General features: G+C 44.1%; 1 protein-coding gene across 3 annotated transcripts in view; it reads right to left on the bottom strand.

Moving 5' to 3' along the window:
* Positions 1-17,972, bottom strand: part of EML4 (EMAP like 4) — a 130,245-nt gene that overhangs the window by 60,510 nt on the left and 51,763 nt on the right. For all 3 annotated transcript variants that reach the window (XM_087717724.1, XM_087717722.1, XM_087717723.1), the window contains exon 3: positions 5,275-5,404. In XM_087717724.1, the coding sequence (XP_087573850.1) occupies positions 5,275-5,404 (130 nt within the window). The remainder of the gene's footprint in view (positions 1-5,274; positions 5,405-17,972) is intronic.

A 17,972-nucleotide genomic window follows, 5' to 3' on the forward strand; every position in this document is an offset into this window, starting at 1 on the left:
TCGGAGCAGGACCTAAACCCCTTCCTCTCAGGAACACTTTCCCTCCATTATGAAGTCTCTGGGGCTAATTGTATGGGGTGTGCGCATGCACCTATGTTATTTACGGCGTGGAGCTGCGCCAACGCTCTGCGCGGCAATTCCGGAGCCCATCCGTGGGGATTTCAAGGAACGCGAGATGGAGTCTAAAGTTTAGAATTGTGCTGGTCTCAGCGACCCCTGTGAAATGGTTGTTCGACTCTAAAAGGGGTCGTGACCCACAGGTTGAGAACCGCTGATCTGGATTAACATATGCTATATTTTTCCCAGCAATATTCTATAGATTTCAAAAAACAAACTATAAATTACACATACAGATAGTTCTTGAGTTAAGACAGGCCTTTTAGTGAACATTCAAACTTACAAAAGGTATACACAAACCCATTTCAGTCCCCCTGAAATCATTCACCCTTATCACTGACTACAGGGATGCTACAACACACCCACCCACCTCTTTCCACCACCATCCATCCTTCCCTGATGGGTCCCCACAGGCAAAGGAGCTTTGCCACCCCACCGAGTTCTACAGGCTTCTACCCGCTCCTGGTCACCCACCATTCAATCACTTTATGCTGTTGCTACTGGCCATGGGGCAGCAAAGCATAGCAAGGAAAGTAAAACCAGCAGGAATTCTTTTTCTTGATTATGCCACACGATCCAACAATGGAGCGGCCTTCTGTACACCCTGAGTTCCGGTTATCTTTGAAAGTTAACATTCATAGAGATAGGTAGTAGGTCCATAGGTCTGTGGGGAATCCAAGGGGCAGGAAGCAAAGACTGGATATCTCAGAGTCGGGGGAGGTAAAATATCAAGCAGCTCCATCACTTAGGAACTGAAATACAAGCATTTCCCATTACCATCATTAACTGAATCCAACTGCCCATTAGATGAGGAGCCTAATCCAAGGAATACCTAACTTGGTCTCTTCCAGCTGTGAGGCTCATTGAGGTAAGGCACTGCCTCCTGTTGGACTTTCCCCGTCTCCAATTCTGTCTTTTTGGCTGTCCTAATCTCAGTGTTAGTGCCCCACCATTGTGGCTGAAGTAGAGGCCTAGGCATCAGCAGTCTCAGCTACTCAGCCATCGTCCTCAGCTTCAGCCTATGCCATCTCATGCCTCTGCAGCAGCCAGCCATCCTAGTGCTAGAGCACAAAGCTTCTGTTGCCTCCACCATCCTGCACTCTGCAGGCCCTTTTACCATCTTCCTCCCACTACAGATGAAGCACATAAAGCCTGTCCTTATCTGAAGTAGCTGCTGGCCAAACCAGGCCTTCTTCCCAAGGCAATCTGTGTCATTGCAAGAAGGGGGTGTACTATTTGAAGAAGTAGCACTGCCTCACAGAGAGCCAATGTCTCATGAGCAGCAGGAGGAAGATGGTTAAGGTCAGCTGAGTGCAGCATAGCCTGTGGAATCAGGATAGCAAGAGTTTGGGGGCCATGGCATTGGGATGGCTGGCCCAGAGCAGGTCTTGGGGCACTCTCCTCAGCAGCAGCACTGGGGCTGAAATAGAAGCCCAGCGGCAATGCAGCCAACTGGAATTGTTGAAAACCCCGGGTCTCTATTTCCATCCCAGTACTATATTCAATGTGTGCCACTGTGCAGGACAGACAAAGAGCAGAAATAGGCAGGTGGGGGGGGGGGAGTTGAAATGCCCCTGAGGTTGTAAGCGTGTGCAGACTAACATGTGCCCAAATTTTGATCATGTGACCATGGAGGCACTGCAGTGGTTTAAGTCTGTGTATAAGTTGTAAGTATCATTCATTCAGTGCCACTGTAATTTCCAGTGATCACTGAACTAATAGTTATAACTCATGGTCTAACTATAAAGAATATATCATCTCCTTGACCCTAAAATTATTCACATAAAAAAAGCTAGATGGAAACATAGAGAGATTAAGAAGGGAAAGGGAGTGGCAGACTTTTGTACTAATATGTTTACCAAGCTCATGTTAATGCATTCCACTGAAAATCTTCAGGGTTGCACTGATTAATTTTCAATGCCCACACAGACATAAAATCACTTGGATCTGTTCTCAGTTGGAGACCAGTTCAGTTCAGTTCAGTTGAGTTTATTTATAGGCCGCCCTTTTCCCTGAGGGGACTCAGGGCGGCTAACAACTTGTATGGAAGGGGAAGACATACAATAACAAAAAACACAATGTATAATTAAAACCAAGCAACATTCATACAACATTCGGGTGGGGGCGGACTATGGTCTTACCCCCAGGCCTGACGGGATAGCCAGATCTTGAGGGCTGTGCGGAAGGTCTGAAGGGTGGTGAGGGTACGAATCTCCACGGGGAGATCGTTCCAGAGGGTCGGAGCTGCTACTGAAAAGGCTCTCCTCCGCGTAGTTGCCAGCCGGCACTGGCTGGCAGATGGCACTCGGAGGAGGCCTAATCTATGCGATCTTATGGGTCGAGAGGAGGTAATTGGCAGGAGGCGGTCTCCCAAGTACACAGATCCACTACCATGAAGGGCTTTGTAGGTAGTAAGAAGCACCTTGAAGCGCACACGGAGATCAACAGGTAGCCAGTGCAGCTCGCGGAGGATAGGTGTTATGTGGGCGAACCGAGGTGCACCCACAATCACTCGCGCGGCCGCATTCTGGACTAGCTGAAGCCGCCGGATGCTCTTCAAGGGCAGCCCCATGTAGAGCACATTGCAGTATTCCAGCCTAGAAGTCACGAGGGCGCGAGTGACTGTTGTGAGAGCCTCCCGGTTCAGGTAGGGTCGCAACTGGCGCACCAGGCGAACCTGGGCAAATGCCCCCCTGGTCACAGCCGACAGGTGGTGATCAAAGGTCAGCTGTGGATCCAGGAGGACTCCCAAGTTGCGGACCCTATCTGAGGGGTGTAAAATTTGACCCCCCAGCCTGAGTGGTGGAACACTAGCCAAATTTTTGGGAGGGAAACACAACAGCCACTCGGTCTTTTCTGGGTTGAGTACAAGCTTGTTAGCCCTCATCCAGTCCCTAACAGCTTCAAGTCCCTGGCTCATCACGTCCACCGCTTCATTGAGTTGGCACGGGGCGGACAGATACAGCTGCGTATCGTCCGCATATTGATGGTATCTTATCCCGTGCCTCCGAATGATCTCGCCCAGCGGTTTCATGTAGATGTTAAATAGTACGGGGGACAGGACCGACCCCTGCGGCACCCCATATGTTAGGGGCCTCGTGGTCGATCTCTGTCCCCCGACCAACACCGACTGCGACCTGTCCGAGAGGTAGGAGGAGAACCACTGCAAAACAGTGCCTCCCACCCCCACCTCCCGCAGTCGTCGCAGAAGGATACCATGGTCGATGGTATCGAAAGCCGCCGAGAGGTCAAGGAGAACCAAGATGGAGGGATGGCCTCCATCCCTGGCTCTCCAGAGATCATCGGTCAATGCGACCAAAGCGGTTTCTGTGCTGTAACCAGGTCTGAAGCCGGACTGGAAGGGGTCCAGGTAGTCGGCTTCCTCCAAGGACCGCTGGAGCTGGTAGGCCACCACCTTCTCAACAACCTTCCCAATAAAGGGGAAGTTGGAGACTGGACGATAGTTGTTAAGTACAGCTGGATCCAAAGATGGTTTCTTCAGGAGGGGTCTCACCACCGCCGTTTTAAGTGCGGCGGGGAAGTGCCCCTCCCGAAGCGAGGCGGTAATAACCGCTTGGATCCAGCCCCGTGTCACCTCCCTGCTGTTAGCAACCAGCCAGGAGGGACACGGGTCCAGTACACAGGTGGAAGCACTCACAGCCCTCATGGCCTTGTCCACGTCCCCGGGGGTAACATCCTGAAACTCAACCCAGCGATGGTCTACCAAATCGTCCTCTCGTGTCACGGCTGGCTCTGCAAAGGTGGAGTCCAAATCCGACCGAAACCGAGCAACTTTGTCCGCCAAGAACTGGGCATAGTCACCCAAACACAGTGCAGGTCTGCGGGTTTGCTTGGGGAAGATTCTTATCTGGGAACAGTTTGATCCTATTGGACCTGAAGAAATGGGCATAGTCTTCAGGACTGTAAGGACAGCCACTTCTGATTTAGCTCTACATCCCACCTAGCTGAAATGCTGGTTGGTCTTAGCAAAGGTTAATGCATTCTTAATGCAGATGATACCCAAATATTTATTTCCATCCTGGGTGAAGTAAAATGGTGGATGCCCTTTCATAGTGCTTGGAGACTGTGGCTGACTGGATGGGGAACAATGGGTGACAACTGAACCCTGGTTCAGAAGGAGTGTCTGCGGGTAGGAAGATCCTCTGTATCTGAAAGTTTACCATTTTTGGTCCTGTATGGGGTTGTACTGCCCCAGACGAACCCAGTGCATAAACTGGGGTTTCTCCTGGACTCCTGCTCAAGGAGCAGGTGGTGGCTGTGACTATGAGGACCTTTATTCAACTTCATCTTATGTGGCTGTTATGCCCTTTCCTGGATCAAGGGCCTTCTTTCAATCATTCATACCCTAGTCATGTCCCATATGGATTACTGCAATGTGCACTACATGGGGCGACCTTTTTACATATCCAGAAGCTGCAACTGGTGTAAAACATGGTAGTGCAAGAATCCTGGGCATCCCTAAGATTATACAGATAGTGTATCTGCTGTGCAAGCGGCATTAGATACAGTTTACTTCTGGGTCTAATTAAACATATTGGTTATCACCTTCACAGTCCTTCATGGCATGGGACCAGCTTATTTGAGAAACTGTATCATCCTGATATGGGATGCACACACCCCAGTTGTGCGTCCCACTGATTAAAGTATTTTGCCTGATGGGATCCAGGAAGAGACCCTTCTCTACTGTTGCCCAACCCTCTGGAATATCTTATCCCCAGAGGTGATGTGGGCTCTACTCTTCTGGACTTCAGAAAGAATGTTAAAAATTTATTTAAACCCTCCCCATTAGCACGGGAGCAAGATTGATAAGCAATCTTGGGGATAATAGGTATTGTGCATAGTAGGTATCTTAATTATCTAACTTTTAATACTGTAACCCTTTTAATTCTGCTTTTAATTTTGTTCTTATTTATGCTTTTATATTCTTATATGTTTTTATTGTAAGCTGCCCAGTTACGTAGGTGATATGGGTATTATAGAAATGTGATATAGATAGATAGATAGATAGATAGATAGATAGATAGATAGATAGATGGATGGATGGATGGATGGATGGATGGATGGATGGATGGATGGATGGATGGATGGATGGATGGATGGACGGACGGACGGACGGACAGACAGTATAAGGTATACCTTTTAGCAACAGATGAGAGGGTTTTTTTCCCAGCAATAGGGATAGCTGGGCTATGATTATTTTTTCTGTTTCCTGGGTTTCCATTGGGGATGCAGGACAAAGAGGTGGCTTCACGGAGAGCAGGCTGACCTAAACAAATACAGTAAGAAAATACATAGCAGTTTGTTAGTCAACAATTGCATGTGGGCAGACTTTAAGTAATAACTGTTGTTTCAAGATTTGTTTAAATCAACAAAACTTGACAGTTTTAATTTATTCCCCCCCCCTTATTTTTCAGGAACAAAATCTTTTCCTAGTGCAGTATAAAATGTGGCTATTTTTGAATTATTAGTCCACATGGAAAGATCTTTGAACTGGTTGATCAAATCTTAATATGCATTTGATATGCAAATAGAAAACTCCAAAGATATATTTTAGGAATAGAAAGAAACCAATAGCATCAGGTTATTTAGATGTCTTTTTATGGTTACAATAAATAATTTACTTTAAAATAATGGGATATATATCTATTAAATTCAGAAAAAATACATAATTGCAGTTAATTAACATAACTTCTTTTCACAGACTGTTGTGATCCTCAATTCCTATTAAGAGCTCTAACCTAAGGTGCTAATTTGTCTGGTGGAGGACTGGTGACCAGAATAATTGTGTCATATTAATCTGAATAACTGCCTTCTCAATTATTGCCGCTTTTTAATATGCTGCCTTAGTGCAAAGGTTTCTCAGCTCACAGAATGAAAAAGGCTGTGGGAACATCTCAGAAGGAATCCTTCCCAATTTTGGGGAAACTAAAAGTAAAGAGGGTAGAAGCATTTTCAGACTTGCAAAACTCTTACAATTAAGGTAGTTTGTGATAGAAATCAAGGTTTCTGTCTGCCCCCTTGAAGGACTAATATTTAGGTACCCAACAATAGAACTATAAAGGTCTACTTCTGGCTTTTAATAGTATTTTGAAGATATGAAATGTAACTAACTAGATTATTTTAATTTCAGAACAGTAGTAATAATAATAATAAATGTCCTGCCCAATGTTTTACAATTGGCTGAAGTCAAAAGGACTTGACTCAGTTATCACTCATTTATGCCATTCATTTGAGTGGGTCAACTCCAAATGCAATGAAACCTGGATGCTACTCATAATATTTTATAGATGAAGTGCAAAATCTTTGCCATCTCTCTTCAGATCTTTAGAGTAGCAACCTATTTTGAAAAGCAGATAAAATTTCTAATTTTGGCAATCAGATGTCTATCATTTCATCAATTTATTTTTTATTATTGCTTCAATAGCATTTACATATTGAACCCCAATGGATAATTTATTGTCATATACTGTATGTATTAGTGTGTATATTTATTTACATAATAATTATAAAGAAAAGTACATTATATGTCTCAGATATTCTACTGCACTTGGCATGCATGTCTTTAAGGGATGAGGAAATACAGTATGTACATAGTATGGTATGAGTAAGATACGATACCATACCATACTCATATGGTATGAGTAAGATACAGTATGAGAAAATGAAAACAGCAAGTTTAAAAGTTAAACAATGGATAAACTTTAGTAAGGTATTTCCAAAAGAAAGTGTTCATGATTTTTCCCAAAAAACTCTTATTTAAAAGTGAGTCAGATTCCTGTGAAATTAACTCACGATTCAGAACTTCTCCCTTTTATAAAGTAGATTAAGGCCATTTTTGACTAAGTGCAGCTGAATGCTATTAACAAATTAATTTTTGTAGCTCCTTTTCAGACATGGAAAAGCATATGCTCTTAAATGTAAGAAAGTTTCTTTTCTTCTTCTGCATTATCATTATAGATCAACATCTCAGAAGCTGTCATCAAAGGAATTTCATAGAACAGTGAACTGTGAGGGACGCCCTGAATTAGTTCTACATTTCCAATCAAGCATTAAAAGGTTATCAATAGCATTTATAGCTCATGTTGACACACTACGTTATATATTCAGCAATACGTTGTTTTCTACATCCCCCAGAACCAGGGCATTGTTATCCCAAATCTAACAGTTGTAGATAAATAGTGATCTGAAGTAAGACAGGGATAAAAAGCTCTTTCTCCATCCCAACAATCCATTTCAAGAGTGCTGTTTCCCCAGAGATAAAAATAGTTTATATTAATGTAGAATCTTTTGCATTCATAAACTGTAATAAAACACAGTTCAAATAAAGCCCAGTAGGATAAATTAATCTATATTTTACCCAATAGATGCAAATCATTCATTAATATTCATGAAAGCTTATAAAAATAATATAAAGCTGTTGCTAAAATAGCAAAATAGAACATTAAAAATGTGAAACCAAACAACCATAGCATAACCATAAAACAGTAGAAACAAGAGACCAAGAATGCAAGTGCTAGTTTATCCTACTGAAAAAATAATAATACTTGCTTGTGGAAACCGGAATCTATTTAAGGGGAGGGAGAATACTTTACAATTAAAATGCTGTTCAAGTACTGATCTACTGAATTTAGACACAAGGCTTATCCAATGAATTCATTCAAGAGAAGGCCATTAAGGTACTCTGATTTTAAGATAAAGTGCTAAAAACTAACACCTGCATACTTGACCTGGAAATGTTATGGACTGTCATCAGCAACTTGATGGCCAAACATGTTTAGTAGTGCTTAAACATATTGGTTTGCTTAAAGGGAGGAACCCAATGTGGTCCACAAAATTTTGATAAAACAGTATTAATTTTACAGTATTTTTTCAAATAATAGGTCAGAGTAAATCATAATAGATGGGCTGCCAACATTATACACATTCTCGCCCCAAAGGTGTTTTTTCAAGAAAGCAACTGGACATTTTTGTTTTTTTATTTTGAAGACATTTCACTTTTCATTTAGAAGTTTCCTCACCTCTGATAGGATAGTGGGGAATGGAAGGATTTATATTCCTTGCAGACAGCTGGTAATTTGCATTCTTTTAGAGAGTCATTGAAACACTTGCAGGTTTATCTGTGTCCTCAGGGCCATCTGAGTAGCACCCCCAGTTCCTATAATCTGCAATTTTTCCTCTGGAAATCCATTCCTACTCCCACATTATTCAAAGTCTTTTCATCCCAAATTGTATAGTTAAAAAGTTTGGTTTGGTTTGGTTTATTGGATTTATATGCCGCCCTTCTCCCAAGGACTCAGGGCAGCGTACAACATAAAAAAAAACACATATTACAAAAGTTAAAAAAAATTACATATAATATCCCAAAAACAAACCCAATTAAGATTAACAATAACATTTTTTTTTAAAAAAAATCAATTAAAATTAACAATAATATATCATTTAATTTATTTTGTTTTGTTCAGGTCAGGCTGGCTTTCTGGAAAACCCAACTTTTTAGGGCACATCGGAAGACCAGAGGTCGGGGATTATACGAAGCTCCGGGGGCAGCTCATTCCAGAGGGATGGCATTCCCACAGAGAAGGCTCTCCCCCTGAGGGTTGCTAGCCAATACTGTCTGGCCGACGGCACCCTGAGGAGGCCAACTCTGTGGGATCTCACTGGGCGGCGGGAGGCTACCGGTGGCAGTAGGTGGTCTTGCAGGTATCCTGGGCCTAAGCCATGGAGCACTTTAAAGGTCATAATTAGTACCTTGAATCGCACCCGGAAGATAACCGGCAACCAGTGCAGGCCGCCTAAAAGGGGTGCAACATGGGAGCACCTAGGTGCCCCCATAACCCGCACGGCCACATTCTGGACTAGTTGAAGCCTCCGAGTGCTCTTCAAGGGCAGCCCCATGTAGAGAGTGTTACAGTAGTCCAGGAAAGAAAGGACGAGGGCTCTGTGGACAGTGTGCACAGAGCATCCCGATCCAGGAAGGGCCGCAACTGACCTACCAGGCGAACCTGGTAAAAGGCCCCTGTGGTCATGGCCATCAGGCATTCTTCTAAACTAAGCCGCGTATCCAGGAGGATGCCCAGAGTGCGGGCCCTCTCTGAGGAGGCTAAAATTTCTCCCCCTATCATCAAACATGGAACAAGATGCACAAATTGGGATGACGGAAACCACAGCCACTAGGTCTTGGAGGGATGGAGTTTAAGTCTGTTCCTCCCCATCCAGATCCGCACAGCCTCCAGGCATCTGGACATCACATTGAGGGCATCGTTTGGGTGGTTTGGGGTAGAGATGAAAAGTTGGGTATCATCAGCATATTGATGATACTGTACCCTAAAACCATGGATGATCTCACCCAGTGGTTTTATATATATGTTGAACAAGAGGGGTGAGAGAACTGACCCCTGGGGTACCCCACAAGTGATGCCCCTCGGGGTCGATCCCTGCTCTCCAGTCAACACAAACTGCGACTGATCTGACAGGTAGGAGAACCACCATAAAATGATGCCCCCCACTCCCAACCCCCCAAGTCGTCGCAGTAGGATACCATGGTCGATGGTATCGAAAACTGCCAAGAGGTCTAATAGGACCAGGACAGAGGAGCAAACCCTGTCCCAGGCCTGCCAGAGATCATCGACCAACGCGACCAATGCCGTTTCCGTGCTGTATCCAGGCCTGAAACCAGACTGAAACAGATCCAGGTAGACAGCTTCATCCAGGTACTGGGGAAGCTGACGTGGTACCACACTCTCAACAACCTTCACTACAAAGCGAAGTTTGGAGACCGGACGATAGTTGACTAAATAAGCTGGGTCCAGGGAATACTTCTTAAGGAGGGGCCTCACCACCGCCTCTTTCAAGGCGGTGGGAAAGAACCCCTCTCTCAATGAAGCGTTGGTAATTGCCTGGAACCAGCCTTGTGTCACCTCCCGAGAAGCCGAGACTAACCAAGAGGGACACGGGTCCAGCAGACAAGTGGCAGCACTAAGTCTCCCCATAATCCTGTCCATGCCCTCGGCGGGTCACAGGGTCAAATTCATTCCAGATGGTCTCTACAAGATTCATCCCCGTCAACTCGCCCGAATGTACCCAGTCAGAGTCCAAGCCTGTCCGGATCTGAATGATTTTATCCTGCAGATACTGAACAAATTCTTCAGCCCTATCCTAACTGGAGAATGAAATTTCTGTACTATTCACAATCAAAAGTCTAATACATTAGTAAAGAAAATGTCACTGTTTTAAAAGGTCATTTCAGATGATTGAACATCTCTACTCTGTGTCACTGATGTTCACATAGAAAAGCCAATCATTTTAAAGGCAGGCTATGTAGTAAGGTCAACTTTATTTGCCCCAATGATACATGTTTCCATGAGTCATTACAAATGAATAGCTCCCTTTATATATGTGGCTGCTACAGAGGGTATTCTTAAATGGAGCTGAATTACCTGAAACAACTACAACAGACCCGCACTCTTGTGCTTCCCATATAAAGATGGATTAATGGTAGGGTGCATATTAAATACAGACATAAATTGCCTCAATAGCAGTCACTGATATCATTTGATTCAGGACTGGAGTCAGATTAGAGCTTAATATCAAATGGATTTCTATGTATGGGTAATTAAGATTAAAGTCAAAGTGTGGGAGATCAAAGTGGTGAAAATGTCTTCCACAGATAATGAGTTCCATCTCTATTGTAATAATTTTCCTAGAATAATATCTGCCAAATTCAAGAGAGATATTTCATTAAAGCTCTGTCAAATACCCAGCTGTGTAAATGAAAGATAAAGTCCTCCATAACTTAATTTTTCCCCACAGGAATGATAATTGGGAAGCAAAAATTATCTTTATTAATAAAGCAGGAGAATGATGGAGGGTTTATTTTTCCAAAAACGTATTAAATAAAATTATTGATCAAGCAGAATTTTTAAAGGAAGCTAATTTTATTCTTTAAAAGAATTTTTATTCTTTGTATATGATGGCGATATTTGTATGGTTGTAATAGTCTGCTGGTTGTTTCTAAGATGTTTTTACTCTAAGTGTGAGATTTTGCCATGACCAAAACATAGACAATTACAGGAAGTTCTTAATGACAATTGTTCAGCAACCGTTTGAAGCTATGACAGTACTGAATGAATGGTAATATCCTGCCTCTGGTTTCAGTTATACACTCCCACACTGAGTTTCTAAGGACATTAGTAGTTTACTCAAGGTCAAGGAAATAACAGCAGAGAAGAAATGCAGCACAAACACAGTGTATGAAAGAAGTTTGCCCAAATGATTTGCTTTTAATAGGCATGCAGAATAGTCAAAATATAGTCCAGGGTTGCAAGTTCCAAGTCAGGGTTATCTGACGGTCAGAATTTCACAAGCAGAATTCACACTATGTCACACAAAAGCCAGTGATCAGATAGTTGATTCCAACAAGTGTTAAGAGGGATGCAGCTTAAATCAGGTGGTAGTCAGCTGTTTTGATTTACTACCTCGCTTGGTAAGAAGCCTCACAGAATGTCTTTGTCCTGATTTTTGCTCTACTCACTGGGTGTGAGGGCTGGAAAACCTGACATATCAACTGACTGCTCCTGCTGTTCAGGTGATGTATGTGTTTGATCAGCCTCAGATGATTCTTACCTTTATGTCTCTGACAATCCACTGGTTCCGCTGAAGCAGTTTCTTCAAATTCAAATGCAGTCTCAATCTGAGTCCTGGGTCATGATAAATACTTATGCCCAATCCTCCATGTTATGTTATGACTGAACACCCATTTCTGGTACTACCAAAATTGCTGTTGTTAAATGGTGCGTATGTGATATTTCACCTAGCAACAGAAATGTCTATAAAAGTATTCAGATGTTTAGAGATTACACCCAAGATGTCTATTACTATTTGCATCACCTTTGCTTTCTTTTGCCACAGTCTTTTTTCATTCTTTGCTTTATACAGTTATAATAATATTTCTGAACTGATCTCTTATGATGCAAAGGGATGGACACAAACCAAAACATCTAATGGAGGAGAAGCTCAGGAAAAGGTACCAACTCTAAGGAGCTGCAGAGACGCAGAATGCCCACATCGATTCTGAAGCACCTCTGCCTGCTTCAAATCTAATTTTGGCTTACCTCTAATGTAAACATTGCTCAGGTTTTTAAAAATAGAATTTGGCGTTTAATATGCAATCTTCTATATCTACCAGGTGTATGAGATGCCCCATTTCCCACATAATTTCATTGTTGCTTGACACCAATTCTAAAATGTCTGAAATAGTGTGCTGCTTCTTTAATTAATAATCCAAACAGTTATTATACTTCTGTATTTTGGAATGAGAATTCTACTGTAGTTACTGCCAATAATAAAAGGTTTATAAATGCTGTAAATGGCTCTTAAAATAACACAGCAGCTTTTATAAGAGCAATCTTGTTACATGTCAAGTTCACTTACAGTGCCATCTTCATTTTCATTTTTGCTTCCCCCTTATTAAAACAACATGCAATACTACGAAGTAGTTACCCTTTGTTTTATGACACATTGTTCACCAATGTTCTATTAAATTAAAAATACCCAGCTACTCTCAATCCAAATATTAATATTGCAAACTAAACAGTAGCAGAAGTGTAAAATAATATAAACAATACAATTTGCTTCCATATATGTAATAGATTATAATGCTATTGTGGCTGAAGAAAGCAAGTTAGCCATGATACTACCACCAAGGAAAAAAATACCTAGGCAAGCTTTGGAAATCAAACAGGCCAATTTGCTCAATAACTTCTTTCCTCCATGTATATATGATCCTCATTACATGAAAATCTAAAGCTTTACATATCACAATATTTTTAAAGAAGATAAACCAAGTATGTATAAACTTACATATCCATCTCTCATTTTTTCTCTCTTCCACTCACTTACTCACAATATATGCACATATCCAAATGTGCATTTTTTCAATACTTTTTTCTATAGAATGTTTTTTTAAATAGGACTATAGCAAAAGCCTACTTACTTATATTTTTATTTTTCTCTTACTACTGCTAACCATCAGGCTTAAAATATGCCATAAAAATGAACAGCATTCCATGCAAGTGGTTGAATGTTTGAAGCACAACAAATAAATTCAGTGATTATATATCAGTCACTGATAATATATAATAGCACTTAAACTTATATACTGCTTCACAGTGCTTTACAACCATTTCTAAGCAGTTTACAGTGTCAGCATATTATTCCCAACAATCTAGAGTCCTCATTTACTGACCTGAGAAGGATGGAAGGCTGAGTCAACCTTGACTGGTTAGAATCGAACTGCCAAAACTGCTGGCAGCCAGCAGTCAGCAGAAGTAGCCTACAGTACTACATTCTAACCACTGTGCCACTATGGCTCTGTATCAGTCATAATATATCACTATCAGTATCACCCACCTGATACTTCTATTCCTACACTACTTTAGCTCAGATAGATTTCAATTTAAACAACCTTTGTAATATACTGTACTTTATACTTTTTATAGCATTGGTTAATGCCTTGGATTTATTTGGGGTTTGAATTCATTTGATGGCATTCTAATACTTTAGGAAAAAGTAGAATAAAACCTACTCAATAATGTACTAAGAGTTTCTTTTCTTTATTACATTCTTGCAAATTGTTTCCTTGATGTGCTGTTTGGAGAAGTAAATTCATGAATCAAGCTAGCAGTAAAGAGGAACTAGCATCCCAGCAGTGGTATAATTTTCTTTGTAAATGATTTCTCCGAAAAACTATTTTCTGTTTCCATTATGGCACTAACTTTAGAAAATGCCCAGTGAAAACTAGAGTGGGTATTTTTTTTAAGTCATTTTACAGGAAACAAAATTTCTTGCCACTGTTATTAATATAAGGTGAAACATCTGCCTTTTTATGACTATCTTTGCAAAAGATACCTAATTTTACATTTTTAGACAAAGGCAAATAATCACTTAAAAGTACTTTCTTTCTTCTCTTAATCCTATTCCCTGGTTATTTAACTGCAAATTATTCTCAAGACATTAGGGGAAAAGTCATAGTTCTTTAGCAAAACACATGCTTTATTTGTCAATTATTCAAGGTTTAGTCCAGAGGTGGTTTGGGTGAAGTGGTAGTGGTAATTGAGTGTGGGTCGCCAAACTGGTAGTGATGGCTGGCTGGCCACGGCCCTGAACTCACCCTGCTTCGCCTTCACCACGTGCATTTACAGAATTGCCTCCACTTGCCTACACACAGGTAAGCATTTGCACTAGCCTAGCCCCTCCTCCCCACCAGCCAACGTCTCCCAAAGCCACAGCCATTGTAGCTGCGGCGGAGATGGGGGCAGCATGCTGGAGAGGGTGGCAGCGGCAGGAGAGGGCAGTAGTGGTGGGAAATGTACGGGTTTAGTTTGGATCTGGGCCCTGCCAAGAAGCTGCTCGGCTTCATCAAATTCCTGCACTGGGTAAGTTGAGTGGTGGCAATGGAAAGCACCCAGCCAAGCAGGACCCAGGCACGTTGCAAAATGCCGAGCCAGGATGCCGAGTAAGCCCGCTTCCCTCCACCCAAAGGCACGAAAACGGAATGCAAAAGGAAAACAGGTGAGGGGAGGGAGGGGGAAAGAAGCGGGGCTCGCACCCTGCCTATTGTTTTCCATTTGCATTCCATTTTTGTTCCTTCGGGTGGAGGGAAGCGGTCCCTGTGCGGCATCATGGCTCTGTGCTCCGCAGCCCGCCCAGGCCCTGCTTAGCTGGATGCCTCCGGTTGCCACTGCTCAACTTAGCCAGTGCAGGAGTTTGATAAAGTCAAGCGGCTCCTCTGCTCCACCCGAAGGCACAAAAATGGAATGCAATATGGAGAACCTGGCGTGGGGTGGGTGTGCCAGAACCCTATGCATGCTGCTCAGGGCAGCTGATGGTAGCCAGGGTGTGAGCCTCGCTATTTCCCCCCTCCCTCGCTGTGCCTGCCCATTTGTGGACCGTCAGCCCAGAAGCACTGCGGAGAGGAGAGGCAAAGAGGGCATTTTGGGCCGGCGGCAGAGAAAATGAACAGTAGCAAAAGCGAGCAAGACTTCAGCCCAATCGAGGTGAATTTGCAAGAGGAAGAAGAGAGGCAGTAGTTGAATTGGGTGGGACATAGTGGAGGCCACCTTGAAGTTCTGAAGGAAACTAAATCTAACAAACAAACAAAGTTTAGTACTTCAGGGTTGTTAGGATTAATGCAGGATCTGTTGATACAATCCAGAATTGTCTTTCTATGGTCCTTTAGGCAACAGTTTTATGACTGCAGGGCATAAGCGCGCATGTGCAATCCAGGCTCTGCGAATTCCCATGGCCCTCGCCGGGTCTCGGGTGTTTTTTGGGGTTGCAGCTGGTTCCTTCTCCTCCGCCCCTTGTCCCAAGCCAGCATCAGGTGAACTTTCCTCCGTCCCTCATGCCCTGCTTACACAGTCCAATGCCTCCGCCTGCATTTTTTCCTATCTCCCACCCTTTCCTTCCCGTTGTTTCCCTCCCCCCACTTGCCCGGTGGATTTATAAACACCGGTGTGGTCTCTGGGCTGCAAAGGTGAATGCTTCGATTCCTTCTAGGAAACTTATAGCTTTTCCATACCCTAAATCAGCGGTCCCCAACCCCCGGTCCGCGGAGTACCTGGCACCGGGCCGCGCAGCGGCCGGGGGACATGAACAGCTGCCCAAAGGTCCGCGCGCGCGCTGGTGGAATCCCCGGGCGCTGCTGGTACCGCTGCCACCGCCGCCCCCTGCGAAACCCAAGAGCGGCTCTTCTCCTGCGAGGCGGCTGGCTGAACAGCTGCCCAAAGGTCCGCGCGCGTGCTGGTGGAATCCCCGGGCGCTGCTGGTACCGCTGCCACCGCCGCCCCCTGCGAAACCCAAGAGCGGCTCTTCTCCTGCGAGGCGGCTGGCTGAACAGCTGTCCAAAGGTCCGCGCGCGCGCTGGTGGAATCCCTGGGCGCTGCTGGTACTGCCGCCACCGCCGCCCCCTGCAAAACCCAAGAGCGGCTCTTCTCCTGCGAGGCGGCTAACTGAACAGCTGCCACCGCCGCACGCCTTCCTGCCTCAGCCGCTCCGTCGCTTCCAAGGAACGGTGGCAGCGGCGGCAGCTTTACTTCTGAGGCGCTGCACACTTCCCCAATAGTCGTCACAGCCCAGGTAAGAGAACGGGAACTTCCCGCCTGGCTTCCAGCCCGCACCAAAAGGGGGCCGTTGGGGTTTTTTGTGGAGCTCGGAAAGACGCGCGTCAGCTGTGCGCGTCCGCCTCCTCGGGGCCACTTTTGCCCAAGCGCCCGAGGCAGCCAACCCTGGTAAACAGGTGGTGGTTAACTGGCGCCTTTGCTGCAGGTTTTTCTGGAAGGGGCCACTGCCGCTGTCCGGAGGTGACCTTGAGCTGCTCGCTCGCTCTATGCGGGGCTGGTGGGGCTGTGACGCTCGGAGGTGGCGCGTGTGGGAGTGAGAGGCGCGGGGACTGGCTTTCTCTGGACCGGCTTTCTCAGGGGGGGGGAGGCGAAGGACCAGGCTGCAGCGCAAATGCTCCTGGGCCGTGCGCAAAAGCTCCTGGGTCGTGCGCAAAGGCTCCAGGGAAGAGAGCCCCGTGCGCCCCTGCGCGCACTCAGCGGGCCACGGTAAAATTATCAAAGGCTGACTGGTCCGCGGCGATAAAAAGGTTGGGGACCACTGCCCTAAATCCTCTGGCAGACTATTTTTTGGAGTTTTTCCCCTCTCTTCTCCCCCTTTCCCTTTGTCCCAAAATTTTTCGCCATTTCAGTGGGTGTGGCTAGGTGGAGGGTCATGTGACTGAGTGTGCATGAATGATGCCAAGTTGGCCTTGCCCACTCAGTCACATGCCCCCTACCTAACCACGCCCACAGAACCGGTAGTAAAAAAAATTGAAACCCACCCGATTTAGTCTACATATAATATAGAAAAAAATCTTTACTTAAAGGGTAGGAAAGGCATCAGATTGCTAGATGGCAGAAAATACTTCTCTGTATTTCTGCCATCTATAGGCTGTTTTGATTTTTGCAGCCCAGATATGAAACCCTTAGGAAAGTCATTGGAAAGATGTTGTCCTTACTCCTATATTTTCAAAAGCAACAACAGAAATGTGAGAAGAATAGTTAATTGTTAGACAACATCTCTCAAATTATTTTTGCATTCTCTCTTGGGTAAACTTTCACATCTTTTTTGCATACAGCTTAACTGCCACATTGCAGATGATCCTGAATCAGCTTCTTTCAATTTGATGTCCTATTACCGCACTGTCCATTATTAGCATACAATATTTTCATTCACCAAGGAGAGGGCAAGATTTTACAGAAAGACATCTGGAATGCATCAAATTAGGGAGGAATATCATATTATGGCATAGCGAAGGCCAGGTGAGGATGAGGAGATGGTCCCAAGTGCAGGAAATATTGTGGTACTGCCAAAGGCAAGGAAGCTGGCAGCAGCAACCTGTATCTAGCTTTGCTGCTGTATCTGTGTCTCTACTCCAACTACTAAACAGCTGAAATTATGCAGAACAGTAATTGGTGGTCAGGAGAGCAGTGCAACAACAGCCAGAGAATTGGAGCTAGTGATACATCAGTGAACTCTTGGTACAATTCAGCACATACAGGCAGCTGCAGGACACCACAAAGCACAGGTGAGGCATTGGTAGTTCCAGTGTTCTTCATGTTTTAGAAATCTTTACCAAATGGTGAAAAAGTATTGAGAACTTTAAAGCTTTATTCAAAACCAAGCAACTGTTTTTTTCTATACTGTTCTATACTGTAATGTGGCAAAAACTAAAACAAAGTCAAGATATTGAGTGGAAAGTTTTCAACTATGGATATATTTGAAGGACACTAGAC

The sequence above is a fragment of the Thamnophis sirtalis genome, unplaced genomic scaffold, assembly GCF_051295495.1.
Source record: "Thamnophis sirtalis isolate CommonGarterSnake01/CBP01778 unplaced genomic scaffold, rThaSir2_p1.2 scaffold_6, whole genome shotgun sequence".
Classification (NCBI taxonomy): domain Eukaryota; kingdom Metazoa; phylum Chordata; class Lepidosauria; order Squamata; family Natricidae; genus Thamnophis; species Thamnophis sirtalis.